Source organism: Dromiciops gliroides, chromosome 4 (assembly GCF_019393635.1).
Source record: "Dromiciops gliroides isolate mDroGli1 chromosome 4, mDroGli1.pri, whole genome shotgun sequence".
Lineage (NCBI taxonomy): Eukaryota > Metazoa > Chordata > Mammalia > Microbiotheria > Microbiotheriidae > Dromiciops > Dromiciops gliroides.
Genome location: NC_057864.1, coordinates 93,142,856 through 93,166,559, shown reverse-complemented (window position 1 = coordinate 93,166,559; position 23,704 = coordinate 93,142,856). Strand labels below are relative to the sequence as shown.

General features: G+C 36.4%; 1 protein-coding gene across 3 annotated transcripts in view; it reads left to right on the top strand.

Moving 5' to 3' along the window:
• The window catches only part of KCNT2 (potassium sodium-activated channel subfamily T member 2), a 545,987-nt gene that overhangs the window by 330,554 nt on the left and 191,729 nt on the right, over positions 1-23,704 (top strand). For all 3 annotated transcript variants that reach the window (XM_043999339.1, XM_043999341.1, XM_043999340.1), the window contains 4 exons: positions 9,142-9,322; positions 11,480-11,644; positions 14,251-14,387; positions 22,344-22,407. In XM_043999339.1, coding sequence (XP_043855274.1) covers positions 9,142-9,322; positions 11,480-11,644; positions 14,251-14,387; positions 22,344-22,407 — 547 coding nt within the window. The remainder of the gene's footprint in view (positions 1-9,141; positions 9,323-11,479; positions 11,645-14,250; positions 14,388-22,343; positions 22,408-23,704) is intronic.

The following is a 23,704-nucleotide window of genomic DNA, read 5'->3' as shown; positions in this document are numbered from 1 at the left end:
TTCTTCCATGAAACCTGATAATTTTCTTGAAGTAAGGAGGTGGGGATATCAGTCAGCACTTGAACTCAGGTCTTATCATTCTAAATCTAGAATTATGATTTTAAATTTCTTTCCACAATACCAAAGTTGTTTCCCTCAAAATTAACTTAAGGGGCCCAGATTTATAAAATTTTATATTTATAACAGCAACAGAGAATATTTTTTTTGGTGAGGCAATTGGGGTTAAGTGACCCGCCCAGGGTGTCTGAGGCTGGATTTGAACTCAGGTCCTCCTGACTTCAAGACTGGTGCTCTATCTACTGCATGGCCTAGCTGCCCCAACAGAGACTTTCTAGTACAACTGCCTGAATGATGTTCTCAAAATGTTTGCAATTTTGGGTGGGTTTTCATGTGGAAATTGGAGTAGGAATAGTGGAAAGAAGAAAAACAAGAAAGAGTTAACCATCATTTATTAAAAACTCAACATATGTGCTAAATACCAATGATACAAAGATGATGATAATAATAATATTCATGTTGTACTTTAAATGCCACATTAAGTGCTTGAACACGTTACACTAATTATCTCATTCGATCTTCAGAACTGTTGTGTGTGGTAGGTGCTTTATTGTGCACATTTACAGATAAAGAAACTGAGGCTAATGAAAGCTAAATGATGCCCATGGTTAAACAGCCAAATAAGTCTGGAGCATAATTTGATCTCAGGTCTTCCTGACTCCAAGTCTAGCATTTTACTAACTGAGATGGAGGGCACATTTTAATAAAGGAAATGCTGTGTAAATAACTATATATATATATATATATATATATATATATATATGTTAATCTTGGAGAGAAAGGAACTAACAGCTGAGATAGGAGTGGGACTGAGAAAAGCCTCCTGCAGAAATATGGAAAGTTATGCGCTGGACAGCAAGAACTCACTATATCAAAGAAAACCACAATTCTTATTTCAGTACCTGTTGCTTCATGAAAACATCTTCTACTTCTTAGTCATGAGACTTTGGACAAATTACAACCTCCCTGTGCCTAAATATCTTCACTTGTCAGAAGAAAACAATAATAGTTTCACCACTTATCTCAAAGGGTTGCTGGAAGGGCCAAATAAAATAGTGCATGCAAATTTCAAAGTATAGTATTAATGTAAACAATTTTTCCTTGTTGACTTTAAACATGCTTCATGAGCTTCTTTAACCCACCCCTTACCATCATCCTCAGGAAATTCAATATTTATAGTGAAGCTTTTCTAATAACTTGAGTATGTAGTTCCTCAACCTCTTAAAATACACAGATCTCCTCGACCCTCAGTTCAATCATACATATTGTCAGAATCAAACCAAACCTTAGACTTCATCATTACATGAAACTTCATTTCTTCTAAGTTCCTAACCTTTAAAATTCCATTCTCCAACCAATATACTTGATATTCTAACACCTGTTTGATGTTCTCACTCAGATGAATCATTTTCATTAAAACTTCCATGACTTCTTCCTTATTTTGTAGTTTATCACCCTCATTCTAGCTATACTTGCTTTCATATTCTTCCTTGACCCTCTTTATTATTTATTTATTATTATTTCAATGTATAATACTTTAGACTTATTATTTCAATGTATAATACTTTAGAATCCCTTGTATTTTGGCCTTCCATTGATCCACACTAGATGATTTCACTGCTCTTATTCTTGGGGTCTCAAGCATCACTAATGGAAATCACAAAATTAATTTCACTACCTATAGAAGGGAAATCAATTTCATTACTGATAGATTTATGGTCAGAATCCTTTTGGACCAAAAATTGCTATTCACCTTACCAGAGAAATGACATGGATTGGGGTGTTACTTTTTAGACATGAGAAATGATGAAAAGAAAGGTAGGCAATAATAGGAGGAGATGGTTAGCAGTTTTTAATAGATAGAAAATGGAATGTCTGGAAGTGTCTTGTGGCATAAACCTGGAATGGTAGGATAGAGATTTAGAGCTCAAAGGGAGCATGGAGATCATCAAGCCCAGCTTCCCAATTTTACATGAGGAAACTGATGCTGAGAGACATTAAGTGGCTTGCCCAGAATCACAGAGCTAGTGACTAATAGTATTAGAACTTAGACTTTCTCTACTCCATTTCCAGCCCCCTCTCTACTGTGCCACATTATTGCCTCTAAAGTCGGGGCCAGACTGTGGCCAAAATGAAGAGGTTTTATTTCATTACTTAGGCAATGGTTAGCCTTGAAGGATTTTGAGTATGGGAGTTGTCAATTAGGAACATTATCTAGGCAGTAATATAAAATGCTTAGGGGTGAATTCAGGAGAGGCAGATCAGTTAGGCTGCTATTATAATTGTCCAAAAAGAACGTCTGGGGAAAGGTCTAAACTGAGTTTGTGACAGTATGAGGGGAGGAAGGGACAGATTTGAGAACTATTGCCAAGGGAAACTGGATGCGGGAAATGGAGAAAAAAATGTCAAAGATGCATCCAAGATTGTCTTATCTGAGTAACTCTAGGAATTTGATGAAAATGAAGTTGGTAGAAAAATATTTGAGGGCATAAGGATATTATCTGGTCAGTTATCTGGCACATGTTGACTGCGTCAGTATATCTAATGGAAACTTATGTTTAAAATAGGCATATAGGATTATCTGTGAATTTATTCTATTTACCTTTCTGTTTCCCTCTAATACATATCCCACCTGTTTATCACAGATATTTGAGAGTTTGCTGTCATTTTAACTGCATTACCCCCCATGAAAATGTGATTCTAAAACACAAAGTATAGCATCTCTAACATGCAGTAGGAACCGTTTATTTTCTTTTTTTGTTTTGTTTTGTTTTGTTTTGTTTTTAGTGAGGCAATTGGGGTTAAGTGACTTGCCCAGGGTCACATAGCTGGTAAGTGTTAAGTGTCTGAGGCTGGATTTGAACTCAGGTACTCCTGACTCCAGGGCAGGTGCTCTATCCACTGGGCCATCTAGCTGCCCCTGGAACCGTTTATTTTCATTAGATTAGATCTCATTAGCCTCTTTTTCCATAAGGACTTATGACTTATAGTTAATAGTTATCTATCTAGTTTAGAAATTATGTTGGGTTGCTAGCCTCCTTACAGTTATTCCAGGTTCATGATTTCTATATTCTATTACTGCAGAGAGGTAGAGAAGTTGTACTTCTTTAGTTAAGATATCAGCTCATGAAAAAAAAATGTAATTGTAATGAAAAAAACAGAATGGTATGTGTAGCGGGTCCCCAGCAGAAATTAGTTAGCGCATATAATTAGAATCTGGGAGCAATTTAAAAAGTAATTTATTGAACTCTATTTCTTTCTACTGAAGCTTTTCCCCATCAATTTCCATTTGTTCATGTGGTAATTCTACAATCTTTACTGTCGAACAATGATGGTATTTTTAGCCTAATAATACTGAAAGCAGTGAAAAATAGAAATAAGTTGAAGATTAAGGGTGCTATTGTTACATTTGTGCAAAAATAATTCTTCAAATCATATGGAATTTTGACACATTTAATGATTTGGAGAAGAAAAAATACATCTGTGTCAGGTTGGTCTCACAAATATCAAGAATGGAATAACTACAGTTGGTAATCAATATTAATTATTTCATTAATTCAACACAATTAACAATTTTGCTAGGTCCCATTATTCACTTTGTAGGTTAAATTTTCTTTTCCCATAATTATTTTGATTGTGTTTGCTTATGCCATTTTAAGTTGATTCTCGAGTACCTTCTAGGTCACCAGGTTTGAGATTTTCTTTTACAGTTATGCAAAAAGAGAAACATCTGCTAACAGGATGAGCAATTGAATCATCCCTCTCAATTATCAGTAATAAATGGGTTGAAGGTGAGAAATGGAGTGGAGAAGTAAACGGAAGAAATTCACAGAGTATCCTATAATTCTATTTTTTAAAAAAAAAAAATTTTGGTGAGGCAACTGAGGTTAAGTGACTTGCCCAGGGTCACACAGCTAGTAAGTGTTAAGTGTCTGAGGCCAGATTTGAACTCAGGTTCTCCTGACTCCAGGGCCGGTGCTCTATCTACTACGCCACCTAGCTGCCCCCCATAATCCTATTTTAACTGTAAACTTCAAATGAATATACTGCTGGCACATCAAACAACACAACTCTGTTAACTGTTAACTTTATTGTAACAAATAGTATTTCTTCCTTACACCTTTACTTTTTTTTAATAATAAAACACAAAACAAGGTTTAAAATATGTTTGTTTTTCCTTCCTCTGATTTAAAAAATGACAATAATAAAAGTAAAAGTTAATTTACAGACATATTTTTCAATTTAACAAACATTTTTAAGTGCCTACTCTATGCCAAGGTTTACTGTATGAAAATTGGAGTAGAAAGATGAATGCAAAGTTCAAATACAAAAAGTTGACTGTCATTAGAGTTCAGGAGATTGAAAAATCATCCACTAATGCTACTAAGTAGCATGCATTCTTTTCAGAGGAAACCCTTACAAATATTTAAATACAAAATTTAAGGAAAGGAATTTCATGGTAGGTAGAAAAGCACTACTACCTGAGGGGATCAGGAATGACTTCATATAGAAGAAGGTAGCACTTGAGATGAGCCTTGAAGGGAATTTAGGATTCCAGGAGAGATAGTTAATGAGACATAGCATCATAGCTCTCCGAATTGACCCAATTTGTCACTGATTCATCAGGACACATAAATAAATTTGAGCTGAATCATGCTAATTAGATCATATCCACCAAGAAAACCCATCTTAATTTCTAAGACTGAGCCTACAAAGTTAAATTGGCTTAACTGATCTGACCATCCTTCTAACAATCATTCTAAATGACCCCTCCCTATCAACATAAAGTGCCTCTGTTTCTTTTCTCACTTTCATCTTAACCCTTTGCAGTCTGACTTCTAACTTGATTATTCAGCTGAAACTAACTTCTCCAAAGTTCCAATATCTCATGGCCTCTGTCCTGATCCACCTTGACCTCTCAGCAGTATTTGACATGTTAATCACTTTTCTCCTTCTGCATATTCTCTCCTCTCTAGGTTTTCATGACATTGCTCTCTTCTGGTTCTTTTCCTATCTGGTTTCTGTCTGATTGCTTTTCCTCAGTTTCCTTTTATGGATCTTCCTCTATGCCATGCTCTCTAATTGTGGCCAAATACTTCCCAGGACCCTCTTCTGTCTTTCTCTTTATGCTATCTTACTTGGTAATCATTTCAGCTCTTATGGGTTCAGTTTCATTTCTATGCTGATGAGTCTCAGATCATTATATCTCACTTTAGTCTCTGTCCTGTGCTACATTTCTGTATCACTAACTGCCTTTTGGATGTCTCAAATGGTATGTCCTACTTGCATCTCATACTAAAAATGTCCAAGACAGGGTTTATTCTTTTCCCATCAAACCTTCCCTTCATACTCAAAATAGCCAAGACAGAATTTCTTTCCCCTCAAATCTTCCCCTCTCACAAATGTTCTTCATACTGTCAAGAGCATCCCCATAATCCCAGCCACCTGTTTTTGCAACCTTGATGTAATTACCTTCTCACTCTCACCCACTCCATCTATCTGATCAGTTTCAAAATATTGTCACTTTTGCCTTCATAATACTTCTCTCTTCTCTTCTCTTCTCTTCTCTTCTCTTCTCTTCTCTTCTCTTCTCTTCTCTTCTCTTCTCTTCTCTTCTCTTCTCTTCTCTTCTCTTCTCTTCTCTTCTCTTCTCTTCTCTTCTCTGTCTTCTCTCTCTCTCTCTCTCTCTCGCTCGCTCGCTCGCTCGCTTTTTTGGTGAGGCAATTGGGGTTAAGTGACTTGCCCAGGGTCACAGAGCACAGCTAGTAAGTGTCAAGTGTCTGAGGCTGAATTTGAACTCAGGTCCTCCTGAATTCAGGGCCAGTGCTCTATCTACTATGCCACCTAGCTGCTCCCATAATATCTCTTGTAGACATTCTCTTCTCTCTACTCAAGTAAATACTACCCTAGTTTGGGCCTTTATTCTTTCTCACAAGAGCCTGCTAATTGGCTTCCCTGCTTCCCTATTTTAATACATTCTCCACACACTACCAAAATCATTTTCCTCAAGTCTGACCCTCTGTACTGTAAAGAATTAATTGTTATTTGAGGTTTTTATAACCCCATCTTTTGGCTAGAATGAAAAAAAAAAAAACAAAAAAACCTCTGCATGTGCACTGGCCTCTGGGGCTCCGCAAACAGCATGGTGCTCCACCCACTGGTTGCAGCCATTGCCATGGTGCTGGCACCTCATGTCATCACCACTTGCCGATGCCTACATGGACCTGGCAAAATTATAATGATTGGAAGCCTAGTGAGGGCAGTCATGTGACTGTCAGAGTGGCCAGCCAATTGGCTGCGGGCTGTGTGTGGTCAAACTGGGGTCTGCTGGGAAGAAGGGAGGGTTTTCTGCCACTCTAGCTTGAAGCTGGAAGGTGACAGGACGCTGCTGTGTGTTCAGCTGATTCCTGGGTGGTGGTGTAGTTCAGGTTGTGTTATTTCCCTTTCTCCATTTTATTTCCTTTCCCTTGATCCTACTGATCTTGTTTGTGTTTTTTTAAAGTTCATTCTTGTTAAATAAATCCTGCTGTTTTGAGGGAGGCTGTCTCCTTCCTTGCCCCAGTATTGCGGCGAGCCGCTTAGCTTACACTCCCCAATTAAAAATTGGTCCCCATAGTACTCCATCTACACTGACTCCATATTACCTCCAGGATCAAATATAAAATGATTTCTTTGACATTTACAGCCTTTCACAACATAGCACTGCCCTATTTTTCCAGTCTTGTTATACTTTATTCCACTTTATGTATTTCCTTGCTTGATGTTCCTTTAACACCACACTTCAATTTCCCATCTTCATGCCTTCACACTGGTATATCCCTCTACCTGAAATACTCTCCCTTCTTACCTCTGTGTCTTGGTATTCTTGTTGTCCTTGCAGTTTTTCCAGGCTTCAAAGATGTAGTACCTTCCCCTTTGAATTCACCCTCTCTCTACCCTGTTCTCACACACACACACACACACACACACACACACACAACACATACTTTATGTACTTAGTGTGGTATGAATGAAAAGGAGATTTTCTTCCTTTTACATTATAATGTGAGCCTATGTTTATGTCACCAGTGCTTAGCATGGTGCCTGGCCTAAAGTAACCTCTAATAAATGGTTTGTTGACTGACTTATTAACAGTTATCCTGTTGACCCAAAATTGAAAAGCAACTAAAATTTCCAGGTTGAGGCAGTGAGTAAATATTTCTGTCATGAGGACATAAGTCATAGAATAACAAGAGTATATAAAGGTCTTAGGAGCAAGAAGAGCATTTATTGTTAATTTTTCTAGTAGAAAAAAAAATGAAAAATTTGCCTTTGTCACTGTCAGTTAGATTTGTCTTCTATTTTGGAGTTATAGGTTGGAGTGTGGTCTATATCTCCTTCAAAGACAGATAGTATTGAATAGTGAAAAGAGTAAGGAAACCTTGAGTCAATAAATCTGCATTGAACCTTATCTCAAGCAAATGTGATTATGGTTAACAACCTCTAAGAGACTTAGTTTCTTCATTGGATTCAATGGGAAGAGTAATACTTATAACAACCACCACAGAGTTGTTGTCAGAAAAATGATTTTCAAAATGTAAGAACTACAGAATTTTTAAAAAAAATTATTACTAGAGACTGAATCCTTAGAGGTTCCCAAATTCCACCTAGATTTTGAGGCAAATTTTTTTAGACACTCAGTGTTGTGATGTTTAAAACTAAATCACCTTACCTGCTCCACAGTGTGGGAGAAAACTACCTAGGGTTTACTTATAAATTAGGAGATTTAGCAATAGTTTAGGCATTAAGCATTTATTAAAGAGTAAAGAGGTTAGTAAAGAGAGAACATGTATCTCTGAAAGAATGGAAAAATGTAGCTCAGATCTATGCGAGAGACAGAGAGACAGAGAGAGAGGGAAAGCTACCTCCACCTAGCAGGTCATGCTATCAAAGAGAAAGAGACTGACTCATTTCAACTGGAAACTCCCTGTGGGACTGGAAAAGGGGTGGTCCCCACACACAGCTCCAAGCTAATTGGCTGGTAGTATTCAAATCCATTGATTGACATGGCATAAAGGCAGTCCATGAATTGTGAGGCAACTTCTGGGATGCCAATTCGACCTCAGAAAGGTTGCGTCTTTCTCAGCAGGGGTCCCTGGTTCTCACACTGTTCATTTTTTTTTGCCCAATTATCCCTAGTTTGAAGGTCTGTGATCTCTATGGCTACTCCATCCATCCACATGTCACTAGTAGGATTCAGTATGTAATTGATTCTTTTGAAGGGTCCTTTTTGCAGCAGTCATTGGGAAGATGTAACATTGTAACCATTTAGCATTAGCCAATCTTTAAAGAGAGAATTACTGTCAACACAAGATCCCTTATCCCTGCCTACCCGTGCCCTAAAACATTTCCACCTCCTCAGCTATTCTTCATGGAACCACCTTCCTCATTTACTAATAACCTCGACTCTGTGATTCCTCAGTCAGCATTTTTAAACATGAGGATATTTTGGTCAAATATATGCTTTAATCTTTGGGATGAGCTCCCAGTATGGAAAAATCCTTGCTCTTCTGTAACTATAAGATTATAGTGTCACAAAATCACCTGGAACCCTGAAGAGGTGAAGTCAATTCTCTATGATCATACAGCTAGTTTCTGTCGAGCAACAGAACTTGAACCCTGTTTCTACTCCTTCCAAGGTTAGCCCTCTACCTACCAGTTCCCATTGATTAGTAAAAATGACATGCAATAATAAAATGTTATTTATTCCACAAGCCACACATAGTGTATTTATTGCTTTATAATCAGGATTTATTACACTATACCTGTGTTGTCATCAGGACAAAAATATGTTTAGTTTTATTTTGGACAGCTCTTTTGTTACCAACTATTAATCAAAACCTACTATGTTACTATAACTAGAAATATTAGAACTCTAAAATATGTTACTGAGAAGAAACTATATTATAAAATATGAAAAAGTAAAGTACCATCTGTGTGAATATTAAACTATTTTGTGTAGATTTCTTTGTCTTTTAACACAATGATGACTAATGCCTAGACTGAAGATATTTACTTCAATATTTTTGTCTTTATTTACCATAGTATTTGTGGAATTCAGCATCTTGAGCGAGCAGGGAAGAAACTGACTCTCTTTGACTCCCTTTACTTCTGCATTGTGACCTTTTCAACAGTGGGCTTTGGGGATGTCACACCTGAGACGGCACTCTCCAAGCTTTTCGTTGTCATTATGATCTGTGTTGCTCTTGTAGTCTTACCCATACAGGTGAAACCCAACTCTATCATATTTTATAGAGCTGTGTAAATTATAATGGATAGCATTTTATTTATTCTAAAATTTTTACTGGTAAATATATACACAGAGACACATATGTATATGTACATATGCATATATACACACACATATACACACACATACATGTTTATATATTTACTTTTCAGTAATTAAAAAGTTTCCATTTCTAATAACATATTCTAAAAAAAAACCTTTTCCTTCACATCATATGAAAACATATTGAATTTCATAGGTGCTTGAAATAAAGTTCCAACTTTTGAAAGTATTATTATCCTTGTTTTAGGAGAAGGAAAAACAAAAAGTGGGGGGAAATCTATACTACTTACTTCATGTTCAGCAAACATTCCAATTTTAACATTGTTCAGGTAAATGAATTGCAACCTTGAAGAAAGTATTCATATGTTGCCCCATAAAAAGAATAATAATAGATAGTAAGGTGGCCTTAGTGTCAGGAAGGCCTTGTTTTAAATTCTGCCCATGACTATGTGATTCTGGGCAAGTCATTTGTGAGTAAGTTCCCCATATTTTAATTATATACTAAACTTTTCATGGTCTTAAGCAGCTCTGTAAAAGTCAAGGTTTATGAACACATATTGGTAAAAGGGATCCCTCACTGGTAATGCCCTATTCCAATGAAATTAGAGGTTTTTTCTGAAGCCAAACATAAAAAACAGCAACAACCTCTGGCTTGGAGCAGAGGAATGTAAAGAAGGAAAAGGATTATTTGTTGGAATAAAAGAGAAGGCATCCCAGATGAACTCTTTAAATAAGGAATAATATGTCTCTTCTCTGTAGGAATCTTGTAAGTCTGCCATTGCCTTGTGACTTATGCCTGTATAACAGAGGCTGGGCTGGGCAGAAGCATGCTGAAACAAGCCACTGGTATTTACAAACTCTATTTTATAACCCCAGTGGATTGATGTAGCTTTACTTACACTTGAAGTTTATGGAGGAGAGTTCTTTCTAACCCTATCTGTCCTTTCATTCCTTGAGAAGTAGAGAGAAAGATAGGGTCAGAGGGGGATATTCTAGGTATTTAGTAACTAGAGTAGGGCTGTATATAATGTTGAGTATCTTTTATTGGTAGATATGAGTTTAGATATAGCTGGAAAATATCAGAAGAATTCAGAGATTTTCCTTTTGACACTGCCTAAAATGCTAGATTCAATGCGAATAAACAAATGGAAAGTCAAGTCCAATCTTTTAATATTTGCTATCACTTTATTCACTGTATTGTATTCTAATATGATTTCTTCTCTTATATTTTGTAATTATATATTCACTGGGCAGCTAGGTAAGTACAGTAGATAGAGTGCCAGTTGTGGATTCAGGAATACTCATCTTCCCGAGTGTAAATCTGGTCTCAGACATTTACTAGTTGTATGATCCTGGGCAAGTCATTTAACCCAGTTTGCCTCAGTTTTTTGGTCTCTTAAATGAGTTGGAGATGGAAATGACAAATCATTCCAGTATCTTTGCCAAGCAAACTCCAAATGGGGTCACAAAGAGTTGGGCATGACTAATAAATGACTAACAACAACAACAGTAGCATTCAGTAGTAAAAATCATATTAGTATACAACCTAGAATAGTGAATAGAGTTATGCCCTTGAATAAATAAGACCAGAGTTTAAATTAATGCCTCTGACAGTTAATTAGTTTTATTACCAAAAACAAGCCCCTTAACTATTCAGCGCCTCCAAACAACTCTCTAAGACAATAGGTTATATACAAGTTGTCCATTTAAAATATGTAGTGACTTTCCACACAATATATATCCTAAAATGATGAAATCATAAGTCCAGACAGAAAAAAACAAAAACAAAAACAAAGCAAAACAATAACCACTCTCCTGGAAAAAAAAAATCCAACCAACAAACTACAACAACAACAATGTGGGGCTTTTTTTTAGAGCCTACATATTCTAGAAGAGTATTTGAGCAAAGATTTTGTTTACTCACAAAAAAGTTTTCATGTGAAAACAGCATTGTTGAAAGACAACAAAGATAACTCACATCTCAGGAATTCCCATTTAAGAGAGAATAAACATAATGAAACACTATATGCATTACATTGATCTATATTTCAAGTCTGACATTCTTTATTCTTATATAAAAATTCATTTTAGTTTGAACAACTGGCCTTTTTGTGGATGGAGAGACAGAAGTCTGGTGGAAACTACAGTCGTCACAGAGCTCAGACAGAGAAGCATGTTGTCCTGTGTGTTAGTTCCCTGAAGATTGATTTACTTATGGATTTTTTAAATGAGTTCTATGCTCATCCAAGACTACAGGTACCTTTGATGTAGAATACTTATTCTACTGCGTTAAACAAAGTAAAATAATAATAAAAAATTAAATTAGAAATTAATGCAGTCTGTCTTCTAGAAAGTTCTCATTTATATGACTGAATTTAGGAAGGAGTGAATAAAGACGTTTGCAGTTATAATCAGTAGCACACATAAAATAATGCATCCGTTCATTATACTTTCTGCTGCCTTCTGTAGCTAAAAAGGCAAGACAGATGGAATTATGCTATTACTACAAAGAAAAAGCTTTCTGTGAATTAAAAGTTGCCCCTCTTTTTCTAGATCAGGCATATGTAATATTTTCATGAAATATTGAGTTTTAATATACAATGATATAAACAGTGAAATTTGGTCCTTTTGCTATCATCTGCTTATCTGAATTCTATGAAATTTTAACAGGTGTTGCTAAGAGAGAAATGTCAAGCAATTTGTACTTAGTTATAGAAAGATGTAAGCTATATCTTTGTGAGAGAGTGCTACCTGGAATGCTTTCACTAACCATGTGAGTTTAGGATGTGTACAAAGCCAATTTAGAGCCACAAAGTTTCATGATTACATATCTTTGTGTATACAGATAAAATTCAGCCCTCCCTGTCACTGTGGCCATAACACATGACAACTTTTCTTTCCTGCTGATTCTTTCCTGCTGGTTCTTCAAAATTTAAATTAAAAATATAATGTGGAGGTTTAGCATCAATGAATATTGATGAATTTCAGTAGTGTAACTGGCTAATACCGAGAGATAAATACACCTTTGTTAAAAGAGTGAATACAATTCATAGAAGAAGATCTATGAGTTCAGGTTCTGTGAAACATTTCCTATTCTTAACAGTCTTATTTATAAGTTTTGAGTAAAATAATGTAAATATTTGGGATACTATTCACATAATTATGTATTTATTTGAACAAATCCACATTTATCTTGTGTATTTTTTCCTTGTCACATTCATGCTGGGAAATCTGCCAAGTGTGTCCATGATGTACTGTAAAGAGGATCAATCTGGGGGGAGCAAAATAAAACCTCTGAGAGAGAGAGAGAGAGAGAGAGAGAGAGAGAGAGAGAGAGAGAGAGAGAGAGAGAGAGAGAGAGAGAGAGAGACTGTGTTTTGGAAGTTAACATTTATAGAACCTGACCTCTGGAGACAATCAAATACATTTTCTTTTCTGAATTCTAGACAGTATCCACCAAAGGCAGATTCCCTTAGGAGCCCTTGGTAGATACGTAGCCTAGGAAAAGGAGGTGACCATTTATCTAGAGGATTGCAATTCCTGTGGCCAGATCTGCTGGTTATTTGAGTGTAGTGAATGAAACTAATCCCTCAGTTATGGATTTATACTCATAAGATATGAGACTACATTATAGTATGTTTATAGTGTTCTATAATAATTTAATAATACTGAATAAACAGAAATTTTTATGTATGTTCCCATCTCAATGTCCTGCATGTTCTGTTTAGCAAGAGTATAACTGGTGGTGGCAACATTGATAGCCTAAGCAAAATTTCTCTTTAGCTATGAACAATTAATATATTCTCTTCTGGAATGACATTTTAATCCTTTCACGTGAGACAACATAACAACAACCCAATAAGGTCATATAAATGTAATTAAATGCATTTTATTAGAGGAAAATAAATTTAAAGGACATTAAGTAATTTACCAGTGATCACAAATCTAGTCACATTGGGGCAGGGATTTGGAACGCTATCTCTAAATTCATATTTCTGGGGTTACTCCTCATTCACAATTCTTTTACCAGAGTTTCTTAACCTAGGGTTCATGGACCTTTATTGGGTATATAGAAAGATTTCAGGGAGTGCATGAACTTTGATGGATTCCAGAAGTGATATCTCTATTTTTAGTAACATCTTGTTGAAATTGAGCATTTCCTTCCATTATTAAAAATAAATTTTAATAAGGGATTCATAGAGTTCATTACTTCCAATTGGGTCTACAAAAAAGTTAAAAAGCCTTACTTTAAAGATATTCTTGTCTTAGAACTCTTCTATCTTTATTTGTTTATTTATTTATTTTGCCATTGTGCATGTTTTTGAATCATGCTTTTTAACTATGCATGGATTATAAGAAAACAAACCCTACTACTTATGTGGGGTTAAGGTCAAAAGATGAATTTTATTAATATTGTCTAATTATAAAATTATCTAATATTGCATTGCTAAGAATGCAAAATGCATGTAAGTATGCCCTGTGTTATTTATTACTTTTGGCAATAGATATAGTTTGCATGAGGAGGTTCATCTATTACCTATTGAGAAAGCTAACCATAGTGTACAGTTCAGGATAAGTGGTGAGAGACATTTCTCTATCACATATATAGATAGAAAGATAACTTCTCTGTTTTCTCTGTCTCTCTCTCTCTGTCATTATTAGGGAGATCTATCATGTTCACATGGATAGAATGTCTTTCATTTGCATTTTATGACATTATGAAAGCAAATCATTATAAAATACCTTTTATCAGGATTTTCAATTTTACTAATTATCATTGTTTAGAAAATAAATTCATCTAAGCAGTGCACTCAAAAATGTATTTTTATTTTCCTTTATCTGCTTGCTTTATTTTTTGACAGGATTATTATGTAGTAATTTTATGTCCAACTGAAATAGATGCTCAAGTTCGAAGAGTCCTTCAGATTCCTATGTGGTCACAAAGAGTCATCTACTTACAAGGTTCAGCCCTGAAAGATCAGGATCTATTGAGAGCAAAGTAGGTATTTTTTCATTTTTTATATTTTTCTTACCCTCTCAAAATTTAATCACTATTGGGTGGTATTGCTACCACCAGTCTGATCCTATTCGCTAGAAGGTCCCTCATTTACCTAAAAGAATTGTGTGTCCTATTAAATTCTAGAAGAACCAGAATGTCCCACGTTCTTATATAACCCAGAGATCTAGCAAACTATTTGTTTTAGCTCCTCTTTCTAGGAGGTAATGCTGGTGTTAATATTAGGGGTATAGTTAGATTATCTTATTTGAGTACCTCTGAGCATGAAAACACCAATGGAAATGCCACTGCTACTCTGAATGTTTTATATTTTATTGAACCATAGGCACAAGACGATGATAAAACGGTATCCACAACAGAAACAAATTGACATGCTTAACTGTATATGTATTTGCCCATTTGTTTGTTTTTACCCATTAGGAATAGTGATAGCAAAGGGAAATGGACTGGAGCTGTGATTTCATTGGTACAACGAATTCCAAAGGGAGGAAATTACTACTATTACAAGTTTGCACCTCATGGTCTTAAACAAAGCCCCCCCCTCCCCCCCAAAAAAAATATTTGCATAGAACACTGAGAGGCCATTGCCCAGAGTCCTACAACCAATCTGTGTTAGAGGTGGATTTTTAACTGTAGTCTTCCTGGTTGTGATGCCAGTTTTCTACCCACTACACCACATTGACTCTCAAAGGCATAAAATCAACAAAATAGTAATAAAATTTTAAAATTCATTTAAACAACTACTGCCCCCCAAAATGTACTTAGAGCTTTTCCCATACTTAAGTAGTCTTTAATCAATCTAAAGACACATTGTAGCTCAAGAATTTTAGGTCACAATACTATATGTTTTGGCTCACTCTCATTGCTCAACTCACCTCCATCCTTTTCCCCCACCCTGAATATATATTTGTTAAACAGATAGAAATAGGTATGATCTGAAAATCTGAGCATCTACAGAGTCTACATTATAGAGGCTAAAACATTTTTTTTCACACCGATGGTCATTGTGAAAGTCTGAAAATTAAAATAGGATTTGTTTTCTAATGAAGATGGACAATTCTTCCCTTAGCTCTCACCAACCCCTGGCAATGCCATGAAGGAGAATCTGAGAATAGCACAATTACTTTATATAATCAGACAAGTACTGAGTTTTTTTCAGATTATTTGTTAAAATATCTTCAATTCGGGGCAGCTAGGTGGCGCAGTGGATAAAGCAACAGCCCTGGATTCAGGAGGACCTGAGTTCAAATCTGCCCTCAGACACTTGACACTTACTAGCTGTGTGTCCCTGGGCAAGTCACTTAACCCTCATTGCCCCACAAAAAAATAAATACAATTTAAAAAATGTTTAAAAATATCTTCAAATCACTTGAATATTTTAGTTCAAAAAGATTTTACTGAACACCAAGTGTTTGATATTGTGATAAACATTTTGTGAAATTAAAACAAAAACAATATTAACATTATTCAGGTTTAAAAAGACTGTATAATTTTTGCTCACATATAATCAATGGTGGGCTTGGTTTCAAGTGATGGAAGTGTCAGGATAGCAAGAACCACAATATGGTAGGAAAAATAACTTTATTAAATGGAAATAAGCTCATGTTTCCAGCAGCAGAAAGAAGCCCCATTTAATCTCCTGCAAACCAGGCATTTATACTTCTGTTCCTTATTAGCTATATTTTGTTGGATAATTCTTTTAAAATTTCTGAGCCTCAGTTTCTTAATCTCCAAGTGAGGATTACAACTAGATCACCTTTAAGAATCTTTGGTTATAAATGAAATAATTTTTTTTTTTTTTGTGGGGCAATGAGGGTTAAGTGACTTGCCCAGAGCCACACAGCTAGTAAGTGTCAAGTGTTCGAGGTCGGATTTGAACTCAGGTCCTCCTGAATAAAGGGCCGCTGCTTTATCCTCTATGCTACCTAGCTGCCATATAAATGATATAATATTTATTAAAGCAATGATGCATTAGCAATGGCTGGTGTCACTGTGTAGGTGGTCTTTATAACAAGAGCCAGTAAAAGTAAACAATAGCGGTTATTCAGACAGTTGTTTTGGGGCAAGTCCCTTTGGGATTACAAACTTCTTCACTGTATCTTCTGGAAGGCACACCTCCTTGAGGCCAATTAAAAAAAAAAAGCCAAGAGGGAGTTCCAACTATTAGGATGGCTTAGAATACAAACCTTTTTGTCTCCTGCTCCCTTGTATTGGCACTCTCTGAGTCTGGCAGTCTGGAAAGAGCACTGAGGCTGTTTCGGTTTGCTCATGTAGTTTGCCTTAATTACAAGGTTCTCATAATGCTTAAACTATTTCTTGAAAGTAAAGTAGGACATTTTCTCAGCATAATTAATGGATATGCTTAAAGGTGCACTAAATTTAAATTGCTTTCGCAGTATATGAGTGCATCAGGTGAGTCGATTATATTAAAAATGATACATTGGCATTATAAAGAAAGAAACTGTTTCAGTCACTAATATCCACTCTAGTTATTACTTCAGTACTTTCAGGAACTGTATTAACTGGGCGGTCAGCCTCTAGGTTTTATTCTCACTACACATATCTAATCAATTGCAAAATCTTGTTTTTAATATATGCAGTCCTCTTGTTTGTTTTCCCATCTCTCCATTAACACAGACCTTTGTAGTTTAGGTTCTTTTAAATCAGCCAGTTGAAAACTTTTATTATGAACCTGCTATGTGCTAGACACATAAGTACTGGGCCTACAAAAATGAAAAAGATAGACCTTGCCCTCAAGGAGTTTATAGTCTAATGGGTAAAACAATTTTATATACATATGTACGTCCATATACATGATAAATTGGAGAGTCAACAAACAGAAGGCATTAGTCATAATTAGTAGCAGATGAGGGAAAGGCTTCTTATTGAAGGTGGCATTTTAGATGGGTCTTAAAAGAAGCTGGGAGGGGGGCAGATAGGTGGCACAGTGGATAGACCACTGGCCCTGGATTCAGGAGGACCTGAGTTCAAATTTGGCCTTAGACACTTGACACTAACAGTGTGACCCTGGGCAAGTCACTTAACCCTCATTGCCCCACCAAAAAAAAAAAAAAAAAAAAGGAAGCTGGGAAGCCAGAAGGCAGAAATGAAGAGAGAGAAAATGCTAAGCATGGTGGGGAATACATGGGTAAGGGGAGAATAAGGTAGAAGAATAATAGAAAGTTTGAGAAGTGTAGCAATTTGTAAAGGGCTTCAAATGGCAATCAGATAATTTTATATTTTATATGGAGACTAGTAGGAGAGTGATATGGTCAGAATTGGACTTTAGGAAGGCCACATTGACAGCTGAAATTCATGATAGACCATAGTAGGGAGAGACTTGAGTCAAAGAGACTAATCAACACACAATAGTTCAGGTATGAGGTGATAAAATCCTGTACCAGGCTAGTGAAAATATTATAGGAGAGAAGGAGGGGTATCCAATAGTTTTTATGAAGGTAGAATCAACAAGACTCAGAAACAGATTAGAAATGTTGGATCAAGAGAGAGGAAGGAGTTGAGGATGACAACTTACGCTCTGAGTCTGGGTGAGTATGAGGGTGGTAGTGCGTTCCACAGTAATAGGAAAATTAGGAAGAAGGGAGGGGGGGGATATGGAGTTCACTCTTGGACTTAGTAAGATTAAGATACCTACAAGACATCCAGTTTGAGAAGTCTATTTTTTAATTTTTTAATTTTATTTAATTTTATTTGCTTTTCAACAAACATTTATTTTTTCCAGTTACGTGTAAGGGTAATTTTCAACATTCATTTTCATAAGATTTAGAGTTCCAAATTTTTCTCCATCCCTTTCGTCCCCCTCCACAAGACCACAAGCAGGTTATATATGTACAATCCACAAGTGCTCTTTTCATAAATTCTTTCTATGGGGGTGGATAGTGAGTTTTGTCATTAGTCCCTTGGGATTGTATTGGATGATTGCATTGCTGAGAGTAGTTAAGTCATTCACAATTGCTCATTGAACAATACTGCTATGAGTATGCACAATGTCCTCCCAACTCTGATCACTTCACTATAAATCAGTTCATGAGCCTTTTCAGGTTTTTCTTGGATCATCCTGTTGGTTATTTTCTATAGTGCAAGACCATTCCACTACAATTATATACCACAGTTTCTTCAGTTGATGAACTTCCCTTGATTCTCAGTTCTTAGCCACAACAGTTACTCTAAATATTTTTTGTGCAATTTTCCCCCCTTTTCTCTTTTTTCATGATTACTATTAACTGTTTCCCTTCCATCCTATTCCCTTTCCCATGATATTTATTCTATTATCCATCTTCTTTCATCCTATCCCTCTTCAAAAGAGATTTGCTTCTGTCTGTCCCCTCCCCCAATCTGCCCTTCCTACTTTTGCCCCTCTCTCTTTATCCCCTTTCCCTCCTATTTTCCTTCAGGGTTAGATAGATTACTCCACCCAATTGAAAATGTGTATGTTATTCTCTCCTTAAACCAATTCTGATGAGTGTTAGGCTCATTTACTGCCCAGATTAAATAGATTACTCCACCCAGTTGGGTGTGTGTGTTAATCCCTCCTTGAGGCAACTCATAAGTTTGGGGTCTTTGAGCCTTTTTTGATGAGTGTAAAATTCATTTACTACAATGCTCCTCCCCCATCTCTTCTCAGACTCCATAAGCCTTTTCCTGTTTCTTTCCTGTAGGATTTCACCCCTGCCCTTCCCCCTCCCCCAGTGCATTCCCCTAACTCCTCAATTTAACCCTAAAGATGTCATCATGGGGCAGTAATGTGACACAGTGGACAAAGCATCACCCCTGGATCCAGGGGGATCCCAGCCAAAACCCGGCCTCAGACACAAGACTGTCACCCACTGCAACACCCCAGCTATGTCCCCCAACTCCAATTTTTTTATGGTTCTCTAGGGTCTTGTATTTTAAAGTCAAATTTGTCATTCAGTTCAGGTCTTTTCATCACTAATACCTGAAAGTCCTCTTTTTTTCATTTAAGTCCCATTTTTTCCTCTGAAAGATTATGATCAATTTTGCTGGGTAGCTGATTTTTGGTTGTAATCCCAATTCCTTTGCCTTCTGGAATATCATATTCCATGCCTTCCTGTCCTTTAATGTAGAAGCTTCTAGATGCTGTACTATCCTGAGTGGGGCTCCACAATACTTGAATTCTTTCTTTTGGGCAGCTTGCAATATTTTCTCCTTGACCTGAGAACTCTGGAATTTGGCTACAATATTCTTAGGAGTTTTCTTTTTTTATCTCTTTCTGGAGGTGATCGGTGGATTCTTTCAATTTCTATTTTAGCTTCTGCTTCTAGAATTTCAGGGCAATTTTCCCTGAGAATATCTTGGAAGATGATGTCTAAGCTCTTTCCTCGATCATGGTTTTCAGGTAGACCAATAATTTTCAAATTATCTCTCCTGGACCTATTTTCCAGGTTACCAAGTTTTCCCAGAAGATATTTCACATTGCCCTCTATTTTTTTATTCATTTGGATTTGATTTATTGTGTCTTGGTTTCTCATAAAGTCACTGGCTTCCATTTGTTCAGTCCTATTTCTTAGGCAATGATTTTCGCCAGAGAGCTTTTCCATTTGTTTTTTCAAGCTGTTGACTTTTTTTTCTCGTGTCTTTCCTGCATCACTCTCATTTTTCTTTCCATTTTTTCCTCTGCCTCTCTAACTTTATCTTCAAAGTTCTTTTTGAGGGCCTCTATGGCCTGAGACCAATTAATATTTTTCTTGGAAGCTTTAGATATAGGGGCCCTGATGTTGATATCTTCCTCTGAGGGTGCACCTCGATCTTCCTTGTCACTGAAGAAACTTTCTATGGTCCTCACCTTCCACTTTCTGCTCATCTTGCCTTTCTTTTACTTGACTTTTAGCTCCTTGAAGTGGGGCACTGTTTTCAGGCTGTAGTCTCCCAAGCTTCAGAAGTCCCAGGTGGTATGATTTAAGGAGGATCAGGTTCTTCATTCACCTGGCCTGTTCCCTGATCTATAGATGACCCTAGACCAACTGGCTAATCAACTAGCATTGTGTGTTGTGGTTGTTAGTTCTGACAAGCCTGTGCCCCTCCCCCACCTGGGCCACTGCTAGTCAAGCCTACCTCCTGGTTCCCAGCAGGGGTGAAAAATCCATGTTCTGTCTCAGCACCAGCATAGACCCCTGTAGTCTCCCCCCTACTGAGGGCTCAGCCCTCTCACCAGACTGTGAGCTTAGTTTCAGTTGACACTGATGCTTCAGGTGATTCAGAGACTCTGGGGTTCTCCTTCTCTGATGAGGCTTTCCTGAGACTGGATATGTGTCAGGGTGACTGTGGGGTTTAGCTCTACTCCTGTATCAGCACAGAAGTTCCTTCCTTCTGACCTTCCAAGCCTTTGTTGGTTAGAAGATGATTTCTTCTGTGGGTTTTATTGCTCTAGGCATTGTCCTATGGCATTATTTGGATGTTTTTGGAGCGATTGTGTCATGAGTTCAAGAGCTCACTGCCTTTCCTCCAAGTTTGAGAAGTCTAATAACCAGTTTGAAATATGAGTTTGGGAGAAAAGGCAGGGAGTTACCTAAGTTCTCCCTCCGAACAACTTTAAATAATACCTCAAAATGAATTCTGGAATAGCAGAACCCAAGTCTTGATGGATGAAATAGATTCCTATTTGATCTCACAGGCTCAAATCTCTCCCCATTCAAATTGTCTTCCATACAAATAATGTTATTTTTCCTAAAGTTTAATCCTGACCATGTCATTGCCCTATTCAATAAATTTTAGTGGCTTCCTATTAACTTTAGGATCAAATTAAAAATAACAACAACAACAACCCCAATCAATAAATGTCAGTAGCTCCTGATTATTTCTAGGATGAAATAAAACTGGCATTAAAATCTCTTCACAAATATCCCTTCCCACATTTCCAGGCTTTTTATGGAGATAGTTGGTATAGTCAGGAAGACCTGAATTCAAATCTGGCATGACACTGACTAGCTGTGTGACTATGAGCAAGTCACTTAACCTGTTTCTCAGTTTTATTAACTGTGAACTGAGGATAATAATAGTGCCTACCTCTCAGGGTTGTTCTAAAGATCAAATGTTATAATAATGGTGAAAATTGCTTAGCAAGTGCTTAGCACACAGTAGGTACCATAAAAAAGCTTATCCTCTTTCCTTTCCTCTTCCCTTCTTATACATTATTTCCCTCCACAGTCTATGGTCCAGCATTTGCTATGCACACACCCCATGCTCCATCACCCTTTTCCATGCCTTTGTTTTGACTTTCCCCCAGGATTGGAATGAGTTTTCTCATCTCTTTCACTTCTTAGAATTTCAAGAACTTTAAGATAGCTTAATTTCCACCCTCTTCATTAAATCTTTCATGGTTCCCCCAGGTCCTAGTGTCTTACCTCTAGGGTTACCTCCCGTGGATTTTGCATATATTACCCATCTAGTTACATTTGTCCATGTATTCCCTTTTAGAATAGAAGTTCCTCAGGGACAGTGATTGTATCAGTTTTGCTATTATCAATTGGATTGGTCTGTAGAATGGGATGGTTATTGTCCATATCAGATTAGATGATGTAGGTGAAATGCCATACAATATAAGCAGTTAATGTTGAAACATTAATTTAAACATTTATTATAAAGAATAATGCTCACTTCCTGATTTAACTAAAACATTGATATGAGAATATAATTATTTCTAGAATAGAGAAAAATTTTTGTATCCTTTTCACTTTGACACTGTAGGACATGTTGATTTAATTTCTGGCAAATAGTGGAGTCTAGCTCAAGGTTTAGAAGAGCTTATATGATAAAAATGTTGACATGATCTGTTACTTATTCAGCTTCCACCTATTTGTGTACATTGACAAATTCTATATGCCTGCAGTATAACCCTGGATTTTAGCAAAAAAAAATATAGATTTTGATAAATGGTCCCTTTTTCCTGTCTGTTTTTAGGATGGATGATGCTGAGGCCTGTTTCATCCTAAGTAGTCGGTGTGAAGTTGACCGGACATCATCTGTAAGTATAAAATTCTCCTTTCAAAACATTTGCTTCATACTAGTTGTAATTTTGTTTCTTACTGCCTCTTTAAACATTTGTTATTTTTATTTTTTTCTCTCATAATAAATGTTTGTTGACCCTGAGAACAATGTGGTTCTAAAATCTCTTTTCTGAAAAAGAAATGGTTGGTGCGTTGACTCAGCCTGAGGGTCTTTGTAGTTCAATGACCCTTGGTGCACAGAGTAAAGTAATAGATATGAGAATTGTGGTGTTACTATTTTATCTATCCATTGATTATCTAAAACAGTGTTTATTAAGCAGTTGTTTATTTGTAAAAGGAGAGGGTTAGGTTTAGATGGTTTTAAAAATCCCTTTTACCTCTAACATTCTGTGATAGTGCTAAATTTACACATTAACAATAGTACATGTAGGTAGAAAGACAACTTTCCTTGTAGCACATTAGTGCATTGTTGTACAATGCAGTCCTAATTATCTTGGAAAAATGGTTTGCAAGGTTAGCCAAATGTCCAGTGCATATCCCATGATCTTAATCTTGCAAATGGCCACCACTTACATGTTTATTAAATGGAATTTAATCAAAGGTATCCATGAATATATTTATGTATGTATATATGGTTAATTATGTCAGAGGTTGTATATAGTATAGGATCCTTATGTCACAGTTTTTATGTAATTTCATGTATTCCCGTATTGCCATTTTATGTCCCTGTCAAGTCATTTCTCTAGTCATGTCTTTGTTTGACAAAGAGGAAACCATTCTCATGTAATGAAAAGTATAATCTTTCCTGGAGGAATCATGAGGACTTGTGGTGGCTAGATCTGAGATCCCTATAGTATAAGCTTTGTTGCATGCATCCTAGGCCACTACCACCTTTAGGACTGCAAGTCTTCCTCTTCTTCTCTGAAGATACTCTTGCTTATTCCTAGAATAATTCACCTGCACTCCACTAGCTAGACTAAGAGGTACTACTAAGGATTTTTATAATAGTACACTGCTGATGTTTTTGCTTTCAGAGGACCTGTTACTTAATTTTTGAGACCTTTCAACGATCACAACCTCTCCTGGTTTCAGTTTCTGTGTCTTAAATGACGGTACTGATGCTCTCAAAAGTTCTTTCTAGCATCAAATCAATGGTTATCCCATTTTACTTCTGTTCAAATATGTTTTTTTTTAATCCCAGTTTACACTTATCTAAATAAGATATGATTATGAAGGACCAAACTAATCACTTGCTTTTTACATACTCATCTTGTCCTGAGGAACAGCACTGTGAGGTAGAAACAAAGAAACAAT